The sequence below is a fragment of the Candoia aspera genome, chromosome 7 (assembly GCF_035149785.1).
Source record: "Candoia aspera isolate rCanAsp1 chromosome 7, rCanAsp1.hap2, whole genome shotgun sequence".
In the NCBI taxonomy this organism is placed as follows: Eukaryota; Metazoa; Chordata; class Lepidosauria; order Squamata; family Boidae; genus Candoia; species Candoia aspera.
In genome coordinates, this window is record NC_086159.1 from 18,536,233 (window position 1) to 18,558,219 (window position 21,987).

Sequence of the window (21,987 nt, forward strand, 5' to 3'; positions counted from 1 at the left end):
AAAGAAGTTGTTAAGGAAGAATGTGAAAAGAGACTGCCAAAAATGAAGAAAGAGAAGAAAGCAAACTGGATCTCAGAGCAAACCATGGAAATTTCCAAAAAGAGAAGAGAAGCCAAGGCCAAGAAAGACAAAACTCTTAGAAAGGAATTTAACAAAGAGTTTCAGAGAGCTGTCAGAAGAGAGAAGAAGCAGTATTACAACAACATCTGTAAAAACAAAGAAGATGGAAATAGACAGAAAAACAAGGAAAGTCTTTCAAAAGATCTCTGAACTCAGAAGGAGGTTTCAATCTCAAATTGGTATGCTAAAGGACGCAAATGGACAGATAGTAGCCAATTCAAAGGAGATCAAAGGAAGATGGAAGGGGTATACTGAAACACTATATAGTAGAGACATCAACATCCAAGATACCTTAGAAGATATTCCTTACTTACAAGAGCCTCTGGTACTAGAAGATGAAGTTAGATCAGCACTCTGGTCATTACCAATTCAGAAGGCTACAGGAACTGATGGAATACCCACTGAAATATGGCAAGCAACAGAAAAAAAAAGCAGTCAGGGTTCTAACCAAGCTATTCCAGCAAATCTGGAGAATGACACAGTGGCCAACCAATTGGAAGATAGCAATCTACATTCCAATACCAAAAACAGGAGACTTAACAGAGTGTGCAAACTATTGTATAATATTCTTAATTTCACACACTAGCAAAATAATGCTTAGGATCATCCAATGCAGATTAGAATCCTACATGGAAAAAGAGTTGCCAGATGATCAAGCTGGCTTTAGAAAAGGCCAAGAAACATGAGATGTTCTTGCTGATGCAAGCTGGATAATTGAGAAAGCCAAAGAATACCAAAAAGAATTCAGTATGTGCTTCATTGATGATAGAAAAGCCTCTGATTGTGTTGATCACACCAAGTTGTAGAAAATGCTCAGAAAAATGGGAATCCCAGAACATGTCATTGTCCTCATGAGAAACCTATATACAGTACAGGTCAGGAAGTCACAGTATGGACAGAACTTGGCAAAACAGACGGTTCCAGGTTGGCAAAGGAGTGAGACAAGACTCTCCCCTTATTTCTTTAACCTATATGCTGAATATATATTAAGGGAAGCTGGATTGGAAGAAGATGAGCGTGGTTTTACAACTGGAGGAAGAAACATCAGTAACTGGCACTATGCTGATGACACTACCCTGATAGCCAAAAATGCAAATGATCTTCAAACCCCAGTACTAAAAGTCAAAGAACACAGTGAAAAAATAGGACTAAAATTAAACATGAAGAAGACCAAACTAATGACAACAGGTAAAACAACCAGCCTTAGAATTGAAAATGAAGATAACGAAGTGGTGGATAGCTTCCTCCTTTTAGGATCAAGTATCAACAATAAAGGAACAAGCAATCAAGAAATACTCCACAGTATTAATACTCCAAAGACTAGCACTTTGTAGAGCAGCCATGAAGGCCTTCGAAAAGATATTCAAATGCCGTGATGTATCTATACCTACAAAGATCAGAATTGTGCAAGCCATGGTATTCCATGTGATTCTTTATGGAAGTGAAAGTTGAACTTTAAAGAAGCAGGATAGGAAGAGTATTGATGCCTAAGAACTTTGGTGTTGGAGAAGACACCTGAGAATACCACGCAAAGCCAAGAAAACAAACTATTCGATCAATCCAGAGTTGTCACTCAAGGCACAAATGACCAGGCTCAAAATATCCTATTTCAGACACATTATGTGAAGACTCAGCTCTCTGGAGAAATCTATAATTCTGGGAAAGGTGGAAGAAAAGAGAAGAAGAGGACAACCAGCAGCAAGATGGATGGACTCAGTTACAGTGGCTATGAGTGCACTGTTGGGAGACTTGAAAGGACAGGTTAGGGATAGATTGTCATGGAGAAGATCTATCAACATGGTTGCTAGGAGCTGAAAATGACTTGATGGCACATAGTCAGTCAGTCAGTCAATCAAAATTGTATATGTGCAACATTGGCATTATTTGCAAAACAAAACACACACAGATTTTTTCTACTTTTTTGTCCAGAAGTTTCTGTTCAAGAAAGTATTATCTGAATTACTTCAGTGCAGGTTGCAAGCTTTTAGCCTCTAATGTTCTTAGTGCATTAAAATTACATGCATCTAATCACCGTCTTCATAAATCATTTCTTGGTTGATGTGACAGCTACATGCTAAGTACTAGCATATTGTTCTGTTACGTCTTGATAGAATCCTGATTCTTGGAGAGGGATGGACATGAACTATTAATGGTGAAGAATAAATTGCTTTTTAAAAAAAAAAAGATAGCTACTGTAGTTCATTTTGAAATTGCTTCATGTTCTTTCTTACCTTAACTTACTTTGTTTATGGGGTAAATAACCACACACAGAGACACACATCCATACCCACCCCAGCCCCATACCTAATCATTGTTTTTCTGTTCAGGTACTCTTCATATTCCTGCATCGTGAAAAGGTTCAAAGAGCACATCAAGTGACATAATGATAAAAGTGCATTGGAAGTTTGTAGTAAAATTTGTTAGTGATCTCACCTAAATATACAAGCATTACTTGGAATTGTGAATTATTTCTTTGAATCATGAATTAATCCAGCTCATAAAACTTGATTGTGTAATAAATTGGTTATTATTTTCCCCCAAATTCTTAGCCAGACTAGAACATAAAATACATATTCTGTGAAGATGAAATTAGAAGAGCAAGAACTAAGATCCAAGTGCTGTGGAGATGCATACATCTTAAAACCCTTTCTTTTGTTCAAGCTCTTGTGAAACTGTACAAGAATTATAAACCTACTTCTCTTGTAAGTGCATACACAGAAAATCTATACTGGTAATCTTTATTCTTGATGAAACCATGGATTGTCAGGAATTATGTGACCAAACAATCTTTGATTTGGTGTGCATATCTCTTCTGTTTTGATCTATCTTCTGAATTGTCTTCTCCAATCCTTTAGATTTATGCCCCCTTCCAGATATAATACTTCCAGAGCAGAAAGGTGAGACTTTCAAATGAATTCTCCATGCCAGTGTCTCCAAATGCAATTCCTAGGATTCCCAGCTAACGTTGTCTCAGCTGCTGGCCCTGCCCTAATGTTTTTGTAACTTCTTCCCACCACCAACCCTGCATATACTAGATCAAGATCAGAAAGGGCTTACTCCAGTAGAGTTCCCTAGGGGAGTCCATATCAGCAAACTCCCTGGTCTTGCTTCTGGTCTTTACTCAATTGTGGAGATTAGAGGAGAGAAATATGGACACATGTGAGACTGAGGGTGAACCATGGCTGATTACACCTGGTGTTGACAAGGTGGAAAGATGAAGCTCAGAACCCCTCATTTGTGGGGTACTTCAAGACTCAATGCTCTCATCCCTTTTGTTTAACATTTACCTGAAACTGCTGGGTGAGGTTAATGTCAGTTCACTATTGTCCCCATGCTGATGGTACCCAACTATAAATCTTAACTTTGGGCCATCCAGGTGATGCTGTCAATGTTTGCCCCACTGTCTGGGGGCTGTGAGGGTCTGGATGGGGAAGAATAGGCTCAGACTCAATCCTGATAAGACTGAGTGGCTGGGGGTATAACCCCCCCACCCTCCCACCCCCACTGGGGACTCTCCATATGTAGTCTTGGATGGGTTGCATTTATTAATCTGAAATCGATGTGCAATCTGGGGGTTGTCTAAATGTTGTCAATTTATTTATTTATTTATCATTTTTTTTATTACCGCCCATTTCCCCCACTCGGAGGACCAGTGGGATCTAGGAAATGTTCCTTCTCTGTCACAGTGTTGGCCCTCTGGAACAGTATCCCCACAGAGATCCGTATAACTCCCACCCTAATGATGTTCTGGAAGTCTTTAAAAACCTGGTTATTATTCCAGACTTTATGGATAGGGTGGCTGCTGAGCCCCTGTAGTGTCCAGGCTTAAGCAAAGACCACGCTGAGATGAAGAGAATGTCTCTAGTGTTTATTTAACTGCTATAGTAGACAGAAAATCCTACCAAACTGAAGGAGCGTGGGAAAACCCAGACAGATACACCCCCAAACTCAAGGCGGGTCTGTTCTGGGTTTCTTTGAAGGACAGTTCAAAACCTCTAAACTACGCATGCGTTTTCCCCTCTGGATAGGGGCCCCTTCCTGCTCACCATCCATTCTCATAACATGTAGGTTGTTTTGGGGTTATTCTATTGGGTTTCCATCTCTTCTGGAGTTCTATGACCTGTGCTACTTTTATTGTTCTTGGCTTCAAAGTGTAAGCTGCCTGGAGTCATTTAGAACCAGCATCTTTTAAATTAAACTAAAATTAAATTAAAAATAAATAATTTAAATTATTTATTTAAATTAAATAAATAAAATGGCAGGACTAGGATTTCTATATCCCCACTGGAATGCTATTGGTGTAGAAAGGGTTTTATTGGATCAGAGAGACAATACAGGTGAAAAATTGTCAGGCCAAGTATGATTATGGAGTATTGGTAACCAAATATTACACTAGCCCTCTGCATCATTCTGCCTTAAGGTGAGCAAACTTTTTACTGTTTTTTGTAGCTTCTTCCAATGTCAGATCAGGTGTTGGAAAAGTGCAATAAAATTTTCTACACCACTTAGCAGGAAAATATAGAAGTCTGGTTTACCCTGTGGTCAGATATTATGCATACTGTTGTGATTTACCACTTGGGATATAATTATTTGTTCATCTATATGATTCTGACTGAGTATAAAAAATAGACATAGATTGGAGTGTAGATCTGGATCAGCCCCTCTTAAGCAGCTTTTCCTGCTGCTAAATTTCCTCCCCTAATCAAAATATATATGGAGACCCACAGAATAGTGCATATATTTGCCTGGGAGATGCAGGATTTAAATATGACTTAAAGCTATCATACAAAGATGTAAATAAAATATATGAAAGTTGAGTTGCATATCATTAATTGAAATCAATGCTTATCTCTACTCTCATGAATTCATTACAGTTTTTGTTTAAGTATCAGACAGAATCATTTGGTTGTTTTTAATCCTCAACTAAGTGGTCTACTTTGGCCCAGACTCTAAGTTTGTTTAGCTTTCTCTTACCTGGATGAGGATGTAGGCTCTGTAATCTGCCTTTGCATTCGGGCGTGTTTGATAAGATGCTCTTTTAAAGCATTTTGGACCTCTGCTGGAATGTCAGGGGAAGTATGGCTGATTTTCATCGCTGCCTCCAGGATGTTTGTTGAGGGCTTCCCATTTTCTTTAAGAGTTTCCTTTTTCTCATTGGTTTCCAAAAACTCAGGGGGAGCGCTGGTGGTGCTCTGAGGGATGTTGGTTGTGTCTGAAACTGTGGGTTTGCTCCGCCAGCATGGCCAACACAACTTCCAGAAGACAAAGAGCGAGACCAGCAATAAGGCGAGCCCACAGAAGCTGACGACCACCGCGAGCAGGCTGACAGAGATGTCTGCAAACAACAAGGAGGCAAAGCATTCAAGTGGCTTTAATTTCTTTGAATTGGTAGATTAATTCAAAATGTAATTGGGTTAATTAGTAGATTAATCATATTATAACACAACCTGTCTGCTGATTTAATCAGCTGGGGGAAAGCATGCACATCTTTCAACCTCTTGCCAGAGAGGAGTTGTAATGATATGTGGTAAAGACCTTGGGAGACAGGGCCAAGAAACGCTGCCAAGGGAACAGTCAGATAAGAGAAGGTATAGCCTGCAGCTGGACAGTGGGAGGGGCAAGAAGCTCAGAAGGGACCCTCCTAAGTTATCAGGCTGCAAAGGAGATGGGGGGAGAATTGTACTTTCAGACTTGCAAGTTTCTGTTAATGTAGCTTTACAATGAAGAAGAATTAGCTCATCTGGTTGTGTTTCCTGTCTAGTCTACCCAGTAAGGCTGACAGAAGTCCAGGTTTTGAGGTAAGTTGCCAAAATAGCTTCAGTGAATCTCTAAAAACTACCGGAGTAGAGGCAGACCCTTCTCACCAGGTCAGCAGCAATAGAAAGCGAACAAGCAATCACTGGTGCTCCTATTGTTGGTTGCCTTCTGTCCCAAGCCACCACCCCATGGTTAGAAAGGGTGTGACTGAAATCATCCTCTGTAATGACATGTGGGAAAGAGCTTGGGAGACCTCACTCAGTGGACCTAATATTACACTGACTTTGGATAGAGTGAGAAGAAAATATGGGGGTACATTGTACCCAGTCTTTCAGAGTTTTCAAAAGGATCTGATTCCAACTTCCTGGCCTTTTTAAAAAAAGAAAAGATCTTAAGATACAGGACTTAAAGACCCATAAGACCAAGTTTAATATTTTAATATATTTTAATGTTTCCACTGGAGGTTTTTATGTTTCTATGAGTTTATTATGAGTTTTATTCATTACCTTCACTGTTTTTAGCAAAAAAAGCAGCATACTTTCTGAAAAGCAATTATTATTTATTCCAAAGTACAGAATCTTTCATTTCAACTGGTGAAAAGTTAGAGGAGAAAATGGCTTGTTTGCCAGAGACCTTCAGGACCATCTCTCCTGAATGGAATCAACTAGTTTTGGTCTTTCAGCCTTAGAGAGGATGATTTGGGTTTCTCCCTGTAAGTTTCCCAAATTTGTGGGGAAGGTCTTGAGGCAGAATTTCTTCGTAACTTCCCTTGTCCATATAGTTCCTCTCCTGCTGTCATTCAGAAAGTTAATAAAAACCCATTTTTAGGGCCTTCAGAGATTAGTGGCCTACTTGCAACACCGTCACCTGGGATGGAGTTGATAGTTGGTTGCATTTAATGGTATGGTTATTTTATTTTTATTGCTTTATGATGATTTTATGAAGTTACAGTTTTATTTTATATCTTTATGGCTGTAAACTGCTAAGAGTTATTTTGAAGTTGGCAGTATACAATTCTGAAGTTAATAAACACAATGATATTTTTTGCCTTGAAAGTAGAGTGGAGGTATTTTATTATAGTGAAAATGTTGCTGAAATTGTGGTTGCCAGACCTGTATTTCAGTCAGAAAAGAATTTTGGTCTTTGAAAAAGTAGAATTACAAGATGATGCAAAGGTTTCATCAGTGAGGGCTGTAAAGCATGTTTGCAGAGGCATAACATATTTATCTGTCTAATGCATCATTGCCTGCATAAAATCTTTTAAAATAAAGAAGAGTGGTGCTAAAACTGCCTGTACCAATGGAGGTTGTGCAGCTCTTCCATTCTACTCCAAAAGTTAGATTCTCTGCAGTAAGAAAAAAGATGGAATGTAGAGCTGCCATATTTGGACTGCAAAATCCTGTACCTAGCAACAAAGCACTACAGTTTTTGATTTCTCTCTGCTGCTATCTAATGGTCATCCAGATTTTGCAGTCCTAATAGAAGAATAATGGATTCTTGGGTAGCCGGCTCAGGTCGACTCAGCCTTCCATCCTTCCGAGGTCGGTAAAATGAGCACCCAGCTTGCTGGGGAAGGTGACAACTGGGGAAGGCAATGGCAAACCACCCCGCTCTATAGTCTGCCAAGGAAACATTGCGAAAGCAGCGTCCCCCCAAAGGGTCAGACATGACTTGGTGCTCGCACAGGGGACCTTTCACCAAATAACAATGACATGTGGACAATGTAAATGACAATGGCTTGTGAACCATCTCTAAAATATGAATGGACAAAGCATTAGGATTCCAATAGCAATCAGTATGGAAGCATCCATAGGCTCTGTTTTTTAATACTGTGTTAGGAATGTAAAGAATCAATAGACAATGCTTCGCAGCATGGAGTAGTGATAAAAGTTGTTCCAGATGCTTTTTGCTTCTTTTACAGTTATATTAAGAGCTTAACCCAAGAAATGATGGTAATAAATCAAATGCTGCTTTTTAGGGGAAAAGGTATCCCTATTTCACACGTCTTTTCCTTCTAGCTGAGCACTACGGTCAGGAGCATAGTGCATCGGGCACACAACAGGAAACAACAGTTCATCCCTCCACATGATACCGAATTGAATGATGATGCAATAATGCACAAACTGTTTTCTAACAAAAAGTAAATCATGTTTCATGCTCAGCAGAGAACAATAAAAGCAAGCCAAAGACTGGGAAAAAGTAATGGAAGCAAAAAGGGAAAGTTAAGGGGGAAATATTATGCACTCAACTTTGGTTTGATGGCTGAAACTGAAGAGGAACTGAGGAGCCTTATGATGAAGGTGAAAGAAGAAAGTGCAAAAGTTGGCTTGCAGCTAAACCTAAAAAAAACCAAGATTATGGCAACCAGCTTGATTGATAACAAATAGAGGGAGAAAATGTAGAGGCAGTGAAAGACTTTGTATTTCTAGGTGCGAAGATTACTGCAGATGCTGACTGCAGTCAGGAAATCAGAAGACATTTAATCCTTGGGAGAATGGCAATGACAAATCTCGATAAAATAGTTAAGAGCAGAGACATCACACTGACAACAAAGGTCCGCATAGTTAAAGCAATGGTATTCCCAGTAGTAACATATGGCTGCGAGAGCTGGACCATAAGGAAGGCTGAGAGAAGGAAGATCGATGCTTTTGAACTGTGGTGTTCGAGGAAAATTCTGAGAGTGCCTTGGACTGCAAGAAGATCAAACTAGTCCATCCTCCAGGAAATAAAGCCAGACTGCTCACTTGAGGGAATGATATTAAAGGCAAAACTGAAATACTTTGGCCACATAACAAGAAGACAGGACACCCTGGAGAAGATGTTGATGCTAGGGAGAGTGGAGGGCAAAAGGAAGAGGGGCCGACCAAGGGCAAGATGGATGGATGATATTCTAGAGGTGATGGATTCGTCCCTGGGGGAGCTGGGGGTGTTGACGACCGACTGGAAGCTCTGGCGTGGGCTGGTCCATGAAGTCATGAAGAGTCGGAAGCAACTAAACGAATAAACAACAACAACTTTGGTTGGAAGGAGCACTGCCCTCCCACATGGACATCCGCTACCAAATCCTAATGAGCACAGTTACACTAACACACTATGAAATAATGCCTTCTCCTGCTCTCCTTTATATAATGATAGAACAGTTCATCATCCAGTCAACAAACCAGTAATGGGTGAGAACATTTACTTATTTTCTTTTAGGTTATTTGATAATAAAGCTCTTTTAGGTGGCGTTCATCAAACTTTGATATGCTGTCTGGTGGTTTTGGATGTCAAAGCCTAACTAACTCCCTATACAGAAGTTATGGTCATTCTTTCTAGGACCCCTATAGGATTTTTAAAAAGCTATGGAGGCTCTCATTCAGTACGGCAAAGAGAAACGGCTGGAATAAATAATCAACATCACCCAAATTATATTTTTCAACAGGAGACCAAGAATCCATTGCTGGCAGATCAATGGAAATTCAATCAAGCAATCATGTTTTAAATATTGGGGAATAACTTTTCCTGCATCTGATTCAAAGAAGGCTCATAGGATATATGTAACTCAAGATGCCCACTGAGTTGGTGCTACTTTCAACCTTGTTTTTTAAAAAAATAAATAAATAAGGTGGTTTCCATGTACCTGCAGTCTTTAAACTTTTTGACACCAAATCCATGGCACAACTTTTATATGGAACTTGTATAAAATTTCTAAGGGCTGTTTTCAGCTACCTTGCTGAGTTTCAAATGCTGAAACATGATTGGAGGAAGGTATCGTGAATGTGGAGACTTGGGTATGCGTAATCATACTTAACCCTTGGTTAAGGCCAGATTATTCTAAGCTCCTTAAGCAAAGTTTTAGTTAACTCGTAGATCTTATAAGTATAGATGTATTCATCCATATGTAATTCTATAGATTTTAGGCTTATTGTTATAGCATAACATATATATTTCAGATTTAAACACCTACTTGCATTTTTAGTTTATATTTTTAATTATAGGTTTAGTTTATAGGTATTTTATGATAAATATATTTAAAGCTGTTGACACCTAGCATCACAGACACAAAATTACTGAATTAATTTTGTTTTTATTTTCATGTTACATTTTATGCTGGTCAAAGACCAAAATAAATTAACTGAAAGTTAAATTAAAGAGGCCTGGAATTCAAGGTGCTGGTTATCACTAACATGGCAAAGGACCAGGTTATTAGTGGAAGGGTCTTCTCCCAATGGTATCTGCCTATCTTAGAGTGGAGATGCTCTGGATGTCTTCCTTGAAACAGTGTTATTTTATGAGGACATGCTAAGAGGTGTGCCTTTTCCACCATGGTGCCTACCTTTGGAATGATCTCCTCCCCCCGCCCCCCACAAACATATGCTTGGGGCCCACTCTGCAGGCCTTTAGAATGGCAGTGAAAACTTGGCTCTTTCATTAGGCATTTGGGTCAGGATGATTAGAGCTCTTGTGTGGAAGAGTACAGTAAATTTGAGTATCCAATCACCAATTAATTCTTTATATATGTTTGTAATTGGTATTCTTCATTTTGTCTTGGACATTTCTGTTTTGGGTGTATTGCACGCTGCCCAGAGACACATTGATCAAGTTGGGCAGCCATATAAACTCAATAAATAAATAGATCAATAAAGACATTCAACAACTGAGGGCCATGACTGAGTAGGTCCTTTCACATTTATTGTCCTGTGTTCTACTTGATGGTGACGCTGAGCAGTAAATGTCCTCAGGGCCATCCTTTTGACTTTTGCAGACCTTAAGGGATAGAAAATGGTATTTGAATTGCTAAGGATGAGAACCAAAGATGATGCCATGGAATGTCTCTTCCAGCTGTGAGAAGTGTTTGAAGAAGATGCTTTCATTGTCTTGTCCCTAAATGTCATTGTCTTGTCACCATTTCCGTATTACTACTTATACTCTATCTATCTATCTATCTATCTATCTATCTATCTATCTATCTATCTATCTATCATCACATTTGTATAGCGCCCATCTCACTTAGTAACTCTGAGCAGTGTACATAATAAAACAGCCCAAATATGTATATATATATATATATATATATCACAATATACACACACACACACACACACACACATTAAAAACAACCAATTTAAATTGAAAATATGAGAACAAAATAAAAAACAAAATGGCAGAAAAGCATACAAAAGAGTGCGTTCAATTCACTATAGCCGTCTAGCAGGCTCTGCTCTATCATGGGATCCTCAAGCTAATTGATAGAACCATGTCTTAAAGGCCTTCTGGAAGGCCAACCTGGTTGGGACCAGACTCACTGATGTTCCACAGGGCAAGGGCAAGGGCCATGGCAGAAAAGGCCACGTTTTCTCCTAGGTCCTGTCCGATGAAATTCCCTGGTCGATGGGATCCACAACATGCCTCTCCTGTTTATTTGCATGCTTAGAGTGGGCAGGTGAACAAACATCAGCAGTATGGAGGAACTTTGGCAAATGCCAGCTAATGCTAATTCTTGCCAACACTGTAGGTAATTCACCTGCTGAAAATCTGCTTTGCTAAAAGTCTCTGTCATAACATTAGGGATTGGCCAATGAAATAGACCGGCCATAGGTTTAGGACAACTGAAAAAATACACTTTCTCAGGCTTGCCCTAATTAACTCATGGAAAGATGTACCACTAAATGGACCCTCCAGCTGGGGAAGCCTTCTTTGTAAACAAGGGGACCTGCTGCTGTTGCCAAAGCAATTTACTACATTGTTTAAGAGTATAGCAGTCTTCTGAAACCATGCAGCCTTCAGTCCTGTTGGGCTGTAATGACCATCTTCCATCACGCTTGCAGTTGATGGTACTATTGCTAGGCAATGATGAATATTGCTCCATCGAGTTTGCCTGAAATAGTCATTCCATATAACTGTTTTAGGGACATGTGTGTGGGATTGGAAAGAGTACTAGGAAGGTGTGTTCAAACCAGAGCAGTTTGCAATGGGGACTACAGAAGTAGAGACTTTTGGTCTGGCATATTAGAAAGCACATACATTTATATATGAACAGCCATGTTCACAGCAATCAGTGCTGGTTAAATTTCACAAGATTACTTTATTAGTATTTTGGAGGGTGGAATTTCATCCCTGTAAATAGCCTCCCTTTCCCAAGGGAGGGAGGGAGTGTTAGATGGTGCTCGGTGATACTGAATATTGCTTACATTTTGCAGACAGTCATGGAGATGGCCTTGAGGAAAATATTTGGAAGCTGTTACAAAAACTAAAAGGGCAGAAGCCTTCCCTGAGTCCAGGGGAAAGAGAAAGTATTCGGGTTGGGTCCTCCATGACTCACTGGGTGTCCTAACAGTCAGAAATCACACTGAGACAAGGAGTAGGTCTCTAGTGTTTATTACTGCTACATTAACAGAATCCTAACAAACTGAAGAAGCATGGGAAAAACCCAGACATATAAACCCCAAAAGCTAAGGCGGGTCTGATCTGTGTCTCTTTGAATGGCTGCTTAATTCCTCAGTACTACGCATGCGTTTTCCACCCTGAATCGAGGCCCCCTCCTGCTCGCCATCAGTACTCATGACACTGGGATATTAGAGGGAGGGATGGGAAAACACAGTCAGATTTGCCAGATTTGGTCAATATAGCCTATGTCCGTGTTTCTTAAACTTTTTTATTCTCAGGACTCCTTCCCACTTTTAAAAAGTATGGAGGACCCCAAAAGAGCTTTTGTTTGTGTAGGTTATATTTATCAATATTTGCTGTATTAAAAATTAAAATTGACATGCACTGCAGCTACCGCTTCTCACAATTGTTTGATGGGACTTTAATATTGTATTATTTTTAAACATAGGCTGACAATTAATTTTGATTTTGTGGAGGGTCTTGGGGGACCTTCAGGGGTCCTAGGACCACTGGCCTATATAAATAAAGCATAGTTCTACTCCTCTTGTGGTGTCTCTTTCCTGATCTGGACAACCTTGAAGGGCTGACATTTTCTGCAAGTTTTCCTTCATTTCCACCAATCATTTTAAATGTGATACTTGAATACTATCATGTATGCTAGTACAGTAAGTTAAAGAATTATCTTCACCGAACAGTTTGATCCAATATTTATTCCCAACACATGAATTAGCATTTCTATGACAAACTGTTTTCTAAATATTTTTAAGAAAAGTATTTATTTACACATATTACTTTTTCCTACTTCAAGACAGAAATATGAGGTTTAACAGGGTTTATACTGAGAAGCTTTAAATGCCAAGTTCTTTGTATTAAAAATTGCCTTTCAAACAGAATTAAAAATTAAACTACACAAATAAAACTACAGATGAACAAAGCCTGGCTGAATATTGGTGCCTGAAAGCATTGATACAACCAAAATACTTAAATGGCAATATATGTCCTCAACTGTGCCTGATTAATGTGTGTTGAATTGGAGTAATTATAGAGATTAGTCAGAAGCAGTCCTTAACACTAGAGTACATTTATATCTCTCTTGTCCTGAAACTACAATTAGACTTTTCTCATCTCGATGGTTATAAAACTTTTAAGGTCACGAGGACTACGCATCAATAGACCCCACTGAATCCAGCAGAAGTTATAAATATGTAAAGAAACTAAATCAAGATCAAACTCTTGTGGATGACTCAAAAACTCTTTCTGTTCATGAAAACATTCCCTTTTACAAACCTGTTTCACAGCTTACTGGCTCACACAGAGCCTTACTAAATGAGAGCAAGGAAGATTACTTTAAGACAATTCCTCCCCCAACCAAAGAAGGTAGACAGAAAATTATCTAAAACACACCCAATAATCCTGTAAGATGCCCAGTTTCCCCACCTTGTCAATTAGGGTTGACAACTCCCACTTAAACAATTCTTGGAGGTGTTTTCCCCTCTAACAGGGACACATGGCCCATTTTTATTTGGGGGCATAAATGTGTGAAGAGTCTTGGGACAGGACTTTCACTTCAGGAGTAATCCTGGTGGAAGTGTCTTCTGAATGTGCATGTGTACTCAGATGCATGGAGAGGTTCTTGAAGTGGTTGTGCTGAGCCTTTGAGAAAATACGATGCTGGGTGTGTGTCTGTGTGTCAAGGAATGCTTTGAAGCACTTCTCCCAGTTGCCCACATGCCCTGACGATAGGCTACACTTCAAAAGAAGAAAAAAGAAAAAGGCAGAGCCCCCTCCTCTATTACTGTACTCTCAACTAATGTAGAACAATTGCCCAAATTCACAGGTAATTATTTAGGGGTAAAGTTGCTTTATCTTTCTTTCAGGTATATATCCTGTTCCACTGTACAGGTCTGGGGCTGTTGAGGATAAGACTAATAGCAAATAAATGATGATGCATTATTTTAGAAGAATCAAACGGCTTCGCAAACATTTTTCCTCTAGCTCTGTGAGGTATAATAAAGCAAAAATAAAGTGGTATTTCAATTAAAGCAACATAATAACAAAATAAAGCTGCCTTTCCTTTGTATCCAATCAGTGATGTTAACTATCCACAGTATTAACTGTAAAGAATTGGCAACACTTCAGGTCCATGAGGGCATCCATCAGATCTCCAAGTAGAGTCTCTGTCCTCTCCATGACAATGAAATAATTTTAAAATATCACAGAATTTGTGGGAGCTTTTGTGAATTTTTTGCAATCTCATGGATGATCTTGTGAGAGTTTGGCAAAAAAAAAAAGGCACCTCAGTCATTGTGCTAGATTACATTTGGGGTTGGAAAAGGTAATAAGATATACTTTTGACTTGCAATGAATCTCTAGGATTTTAGCCCAACAGTCCTTCAAAACAAGCAAACAAATGCTGGAGATGCCAGGAATGGAACAAGGCATGTTTGCATCAAAGCTGAGCTATGATTCTTCCCAAATCTAATGAGTTTAGAGAAGAGAGACATGAATTTGAAACAGGAGTACCTGGGGCACACTTTGGTTTCTTAGCAACTACAGTATACTAATAGGAGAGGATGGTGAATGGAGATATTGTGCCAAACCTATCAAAACACTTGTGTTTTGCTCACGTCCTCCTTTTGGACTGTTTTTGTGTCTTTACAACTTGAATGGTACTTTCCTTTCCAGAACGTTATAGACACATAGACAGCTGGTGATTGCAAACATTAGGAACATGGTTTCCATCCTTTCCCCCAAGAAACAGGAATATATCAAATGAGTATTAATCTATAGAAAAAGCAGAAATGGTCTGCAATATGGATTGCTTTTAGTTGAATGCTTCCTGTATTACTGTGCTTATATTTCATCTTTTACCTGGAAGGCATTTATACAGGAATCTCCTCTTTTCTCATTTTATCCTGACAACTAAAACCTTGAGAGGTAGATGGGCTGATGTCCCAGTGCCACCCAATGAGCTCCATAGTGGAAAGCCAACTTAAATCTCTTGTCTTCTTAGTCCAAATCCACCACCACAACTGCTACATTGAATATGTCAGTTTTGTTAACCTTTTCCAAGGCACAGTCATGAAGGCACATCATACATCATTTCTGTTGAAGCTTTGTGAATATAGTCTGGATGATTTTGGTCAATGTCTGGATTCCAGGCTATTGCCTAACAAATCTCTTATCAGAATTTCAGGGGTGGTGTGAGGACTCTGATACTTAAAGTCTTGGGAAATATGATCATTCGTAGCTCCTAAATTGTGTGGAGCAATTTAATACTTTTAAGTCCACTGCGACAACCATGGCTGTGTCTCAAATTTTATCTGTTAAATGTGACAGAGAATAGAATGGACTTTTGTCCTAAATGCTGAAAGACTATCTACAGGTAGGTTATCCTGTGATAACACTGATTGGGATGCAAGCTGCTTCTACCTTTCACAGAGGTGAGGTGGGAATAACGGAGGGGGGGAAAAGTACAATGTCAGCCAACAAAGTTGTATTATGTTGTCAGAAGCCTACTTGTCACAGGCTCACTGGACCAGCAGCTGGATACTTAAAGTGAAAATGGTTTATACCTTAATCACATTAGATGTTGTACAAACAACTTCAGTTTGACAAAGCTTCAATCCAACTACCTGACTGAAGCAGAGTAGCAGATTAGCAAATCAAAGCAGGGACCTGCAAATTGAATCATGTGGCTTTAAACTGTTGTGTAGTTTCTGAAGCAGTTTGAGGATTCTGGAGTTTTCTGCTGCTTCTGGGAAAGTTGGACACAATATACAATGATGCAACTTCACTTCCAGGGATGGAGAACCTTGAGGGGAAAGGTGAGGGTGCGATAGGCTCTCTGATGCCACCAACAGGAGCAGCTCACCAGTGAGTTTTATCACCTCATTAAACCCAGTTTATTGGAGCTCTTGGGGAATCTCCAGGCTAACCCTGCTTTAGGCTTCCTTCACTTTCTCAGCTGTCAGATTCAGCATGGTCAGCCACAAGCCCCACTGATGCCTCTGCCAATTAATTAACACAGGGTATTGTCAAGCCCTGTCCTCAGGGAGGGGATCCTTTTAGGAATAAATTGGCTGACTAGCTATGTGTAAGCCCCGGTCATTTCACAAATCCCAGTGATCAGATGCAACTAAGTTATACTGTCCCATAAGGGAAAGTGAGCGGTCATTCTGAGCTTTGCCCACAAGAGATCAAATATTGCAAATGTACCCTTTTCAGCTTAACATCCCACTTGACTTCTGGGGTGGGGGTGGGGGTGGGGGTGGGGGGGCAAGCTAGCTAACCAGCTATGCCAATCCTTTGGACCAGAAAACCTAGAGATCAGAGACAATGAAGAACACTGCCTTTTAAGGGCAAGTAATGATCATACTTCAATGATATGCCAAGAATGATACCTTAGAAAAGCAACTGGAAAAGGATGTTATAATTTTTCTTTTTAAATTGGGGTAAGACACCGTTTTTATGGGTTTAGTGCAACTTTGAACAACTTTATCTTTGGACAATTTGCAGATTGCTGTCCTGTCCTTTTTTTGCATTTCTGCTATCTCTGCATCAAAAGAATTAGCAGGGATGATTGTTTTAAAGAAGCATTGTGGTGAAGCGCTTGAAGCTATTCACCTAAACCAAAGCTGGGTTAGTATCATCTAAGGAAGCTATCATTCCTGCTGTTTTTTCCAGTTTCATCCAAAACTGAAGCATATACAGGTGTTTTGATGCTTCCCTATTATACCCTATGGATCAGCCTTTCTCAGCCTTTTGACCCAGGAGGAACCCTTGAAATATTTTTCAAGCCTCAGGGAACTCCTGCACATTCTGGCTCAAATATAGGCCAGAAGTTACAAAATTATTATATTTGTTTCATGGGTAGGCCTGTATATATGCATTAACTGTGTTCTTAAACTAAAAATAAAGAATGAAACTTACCTCTTTAATGTGAAGTTGCCCAAATTTGAAATATTTTTTAAAATAAATCATGATCTCCCAGGGAACCCCTAGTGACCTCTTGCGGAACCCTAGGGTTTCATGGAACCTTGGTTGAGAAACTCTGCTATGGATGAACCTTTCTTCCAATCAAATCTTGAAGAAGCTGGAATTGCAAACTTGAATTCAGTCATGCCCTCTTTGAATCTTGAAATTCCAATCAAAGTTGATTCATACAGGCCTATTATTGATACTTTTCAGTTTGAACATTCTTGAGGATATTAACGATAAAATAAATGTTTTATTTCTTGAAGAACTGGATGCATTAGATCCTTGTCTAATGAATCCAGGTTAGCGAAGTCTGACAGTTTGTTTCATAATATGAATGTTGCAAGTGGTCAATATCTCATTAAGGATGGGATAGTTTTAGCAGACCTTTTCACCCATGTTCAAATGTACTGTTTCTGTGTAAAACCATGGAATGAGTGGTACCCAACTGCATGACAGAGCATGCTGGCTGGGGAATTCTGAGAGTTGACGTCCACACATCTTAGAGTTGCCAAGGTTGAGAAACACTGTCTTAGACTTTGGCCAGTTGCTCCTTGCACTTCATTCATGACAGTCTGACATAAAGGGTTTTCAGTAGTCTAGTCTTCATTATCGAGAGCCAGTTTGCTGTAGGGGTTTAAAGGCACCAACTAGAAACAGAGATTGAGAGTTCTAGTCTTGCCTTAGGCACGACGCAAGCTGGGTGACTCTGTGCCAAGCCTAGGAAGAAGGCTGTGGCAAACCACTTCCAAAAATCTTGCCTAGAAAAGAGTCTTGATATCTCTAAACAGGGTTTCTCAACCTTAGCGACTCTCAGATGTGTGGACTTCAACTCCCAGAATTCCCCAGCCAGCAATTCTGGGAGTTGAAGTCCACACATCTTAGAGTTGCCAAAGTTGAGAAATACTGCTCTAGAAAGTAGACAACTAGGGAACGTCAGAAGTCCAAGGCGGGGCTGCAGCACTACAAGAGCTTAACCTGGCCAGAAGCACTCTGAGCTTCCCCAGTTTACTCAGGAAGGAGACTACCAGAGCTCTTTATGGGCATTACTGGAATATGTGAATATCTGAAACTGGGAAGAGTTATAAAGTTATGTATCTAATCTGGGGACATTACATCTCCTGTACACATGTCCCATTTGTTTAGCAAATCTGAAGAGAGTTCCATTCACATGTAAATAGTACTCTTGCACACAATTTTGACTCCCAATAATGCCTGAATAGAGTTCCTGAACACTCCATAAGGCATACTGTACTGTAACTTTCAGGGAAAGTACAAACTTATCTACAACCAGAAATCCATCTAAAGCAGTTGACTCCTTAACTATAGCATCTCTGTCTTATCTGGCTCAAGGGTTAGCTCATTTGCTGCCCTCCTTCCCCAAAACTACCTACAGTATAGCTCACTTTTATCTACTCTGACTAGTAACAAGCAGAGAGAGACCTTTTCTAGCTTTTAAAAAAGGGAGCTACTGGAACTCGAATATTCTACGTGCAAAGCATGTGTCCTGCCTCTGATCTGTGCCCTCCCTCCTCTAAACTGGGGAGGCATCTGGCTGGCCACTGCTGGAAGCAAAATACTGGGCAAGATGGATTGCTGCCTGATTAATCAATGCTATTATTCTGTCCTGATGAGACGCAACGGGAAACAAAAGGAAATACCCCTCCCTCTTTCGAGAGGAGGACAAGGGCGCACAAATCCTATCTGCACAGACCAATGGTCTCTCTCTAGATCCCTATCTTGCAGGACATTTCTCTCCAAACAACAGGCATTCCTCCCGATTCCTGCCACCTGTTGCTTTGCACCTAAGTTTGTGCAGCTCCAGAGGATCTCATGAGCAGAGGGGGAGGAAGACTAAATGCACAAGAACAGTTATTTTTTAAAAAAATCCCACCCCTATATATTTAGGTCTCTCTAACCTAGTTGGAATGTTTCTATACAGCTTTCAATAATAATACTAATACTACTACTAATAATAAATGTGAGCAAAAGTTTCATTTAAAAACAACCTCTGTTTTGCAATGAATTCATTTTGCAATGAATGTTCCCCCTTGGATCCTCCAATTATCTGATACAGAAAGGTGGAAAGAGTACCACAAAAAGTGTGGGTCTACAAGCACACATACCCCTAACAGCGATTCCTTTTAGAGCTGGTTAGCAGAAGTTAGAGAGGAAAGAGGGGGTGGGGTGGGGGGTCTAACGTAGAGGACACAGGTTTAACCCTTGTTGCTGCCTTGCCCAAGGCACAGAACATTTTGTCTGGCTGACGAGCGATTGTTACCGCGATGGAGAATGACAAACCAAGGTTTGTTCTTAGAATCAGCCCAAAGCAACCATAAGAAGTCTCTCCGGGGACATAAAGTATACATCCGAAGACGGCAAAAGACACGACGACCCTAAAAATCGACTAACTAGCAAGGGATAAAAAATGGAGCATAACATCCGCAGCCCCCAAACTTCACCAAGTCTTTCTTTCCCTTTGTTCCTTCCCGAAATTACAGATTCCGGGTAGATCGCGTCTTTCCCGAGGAGTTCGCCGCTTTCGGCGGCCCCCAGCCTGCAGGCTCTCGGGAGGCGAGGACCAAGCCTCTCGCGCGCCAGCGCGCTTCGGGCTGAATCCGGGACTTTCCCGCTCCCAGTGCGCTACCCGACTCCACCCGAAGAAGCGGGCGCCTTCGCCTTTCCTCTCCAGACGAAGAAGGCAGGAAGAAGGAAAACTTCCAACTTTCCAAACGCCCACTCAACCCCGATGCCATTAGTTGAGGAAACCTGCCTCTCCCCCCGCGCCTCTCTTTTCGTCCTCCTGCCTTCCTCAGCAAACCACGCGGGGCTCGCCCCGAAGACGGACGAAAGGTGGCGGGCAGGAAAAGAGGCCGGGGCGGCGGTCCGGACGAGCGGCTACTCTACCTGTGCGGCTTATACCTTGGTTGGAGGTCTCCAGCGGAAATATGCCCGAGCATTTCTCCAGTTCCACTTGGCCTCCCAGGCACAGCTCGGAGATGATCTGCAGAGCTTTGTGGCACAAGCTGCTCACCCCGTCCTCCTTGTGGAAACTCATCTTCTTGAGTGCACTTCCCCTCTCTGGGTTTTTTTTTAAGCCTTCTCTTTCCTTCTCTCGATCTGAGCCATGCTTCTCCTCCCGGGCAAAGGATGGCTTACCCTCCACCTTCTTGCTCTTGGATGGTCGCCCGCGGCATTGCTGGAAAGAGGCATCCAACCCCCCGAAACCCCGAGAGTTCCACCTTTCAAGTCATCAGTGCGGAAGGAGCGGGAGGAGGGAAGCCGAGAGCTGTGCTCAGCTGCAGAGGCAAGAACAGTCCGATCCGCACGTTGCAAAGTGAGTCAAGACTCACCCCACACGGACGGCAAACTGGGGTGGAAGGCTTTAAAAAAAAGCCATGGGGGGAAATCTCCCCGCACTTAGCAACGCCTTTTGTGCCTTGCGGGCATCGGTAGGCAGTTGGTCCAATGGCAGCAGAGCGCGGATGCTTGGGAGGGCTACAGGTGACGAGCGCGGCGCGGGGTCCTGGGAAGCCCGTCGAATAGGCTCCGCTGTCGCTTGGGGGGACCGGGGATCGGGGAGGGAGGAGCCATGCGATTCCGAGGGCAGATAAAGCCCTTCGCGGAGGAGGCGAGCGGGCGATCCCGCTTAGTTTCCCGAGGCTGCCGGGCTCTGGAAAGCTTGAGGTGCAACTCATAGCGCCCTGGAGGACCGGGGCAGTGGGGAATTCCGCGAGGCTGGCGGGAAGGCAGCACCTTTTATCAGCGTCTGCGTAGGTGGGAGAGAGGGATGAAGCCCACAACTCTCCCCAGCGGGGCGTTCTTCAAAGCTAAGATGCGTAGGGTGATGGGACTTGGAGACCCAGATCTCTGTGGGATGCAAGGTTGGGGAAGATTGCTTTAGTAAGAGCTGCATGCAAGGAACAAATTCAACAGATGTTTTTCTTCCTTGCTGCCTCGGATGCCCAGTGAAGCTAGCGTAAATGGTTGACAACGCTTTCATAATTTCCCTTGCTGTATTACACATTTCCATTTTGAAAGGCAATCCACTGTTTGGGAGAGTTTGCCGGGTTAAATGATGCAACCGAATCTATGGGTGGAGATTCAGCTACTCAATCGGAGGTAGGCAGATGCCTCTACATTTGACTGAGATTTAATCAGAGCAGATTGAAAAGCTTTTTTTTATGATGATACCTGTGTGGTTCTCTCTCTCTCTCTTTCTCTCTCTTTTTCCTCCACCATAATACTGGGATGGTTCAACAAAGCTGTAAGCTATAAAACTAAACAACCTGAAAGGTTTTGGAGTACAATCTCTAGAGTCCCTTGCAATGAACTGTAGTCCAAAGTCTCTGAAGGGCTTCATGCAACCTAACCTTGACTTGGTAGGACTTCACAAGTACATTCAGAATAGACAAAAACACTTTTTATACATAGCTGTTATTCACAAGAGACAGTACTTTAAAAAGTTGTCCTGGCTGGTATGATGGGAGTTGAAATTCACGTATCTCAAAAACATCAAGTTGGAGAAGACTAGATGAACACGGTAGTTCACAAGGTGATTCTTATGAACTGGTTGAACAGACACACCTGTGGGAAATTAGAAGAGCGCTTTCAGAGCAAAGCCCCCAAGCTGTATTTGTGATTATTTGGGCTAAGTAGGTGAAGTTTTAAATATTTCTAAGATGTAGAATATGCATTTTCATAATCATAGGTATGGTCTTTGGGTGGTTTAAGTATGAATTCTGCCACTGTGGCTTATTTAAC

At 41.2% G+C, this 21,987-nt stretch overlaps 1 protein-coding gene across 1 annotated transcript in view; it reads right to left on the minus strand.

Annotated features, from left to right (window-relative positions):
* The window catches only part of SYT10 (synaptotagmin 10), a 39,395-nt gene extending 19,114 nt beyond the window's left edge, over nt 1–20,281 (minus strand). Inside the window, exons 1-2 of the mRNA XM_063308423.1 lie at nt 20,131–20,281; nt 5,095–5,455 (exon numbers count right to left, since the gene is read on the minus strand). Of these exons, the coding sequence (XP_063164493.1) occupies nt 5,095–5,455; nt 20,131–20,281 (512 nt within the window). The remainder of the gene's footprint in view (nt 1–5,094; nt 5,456–20,130) is intronic.
* Nucleotides 20,282–21,987: the final 1,706 nt, after the last annotated feature.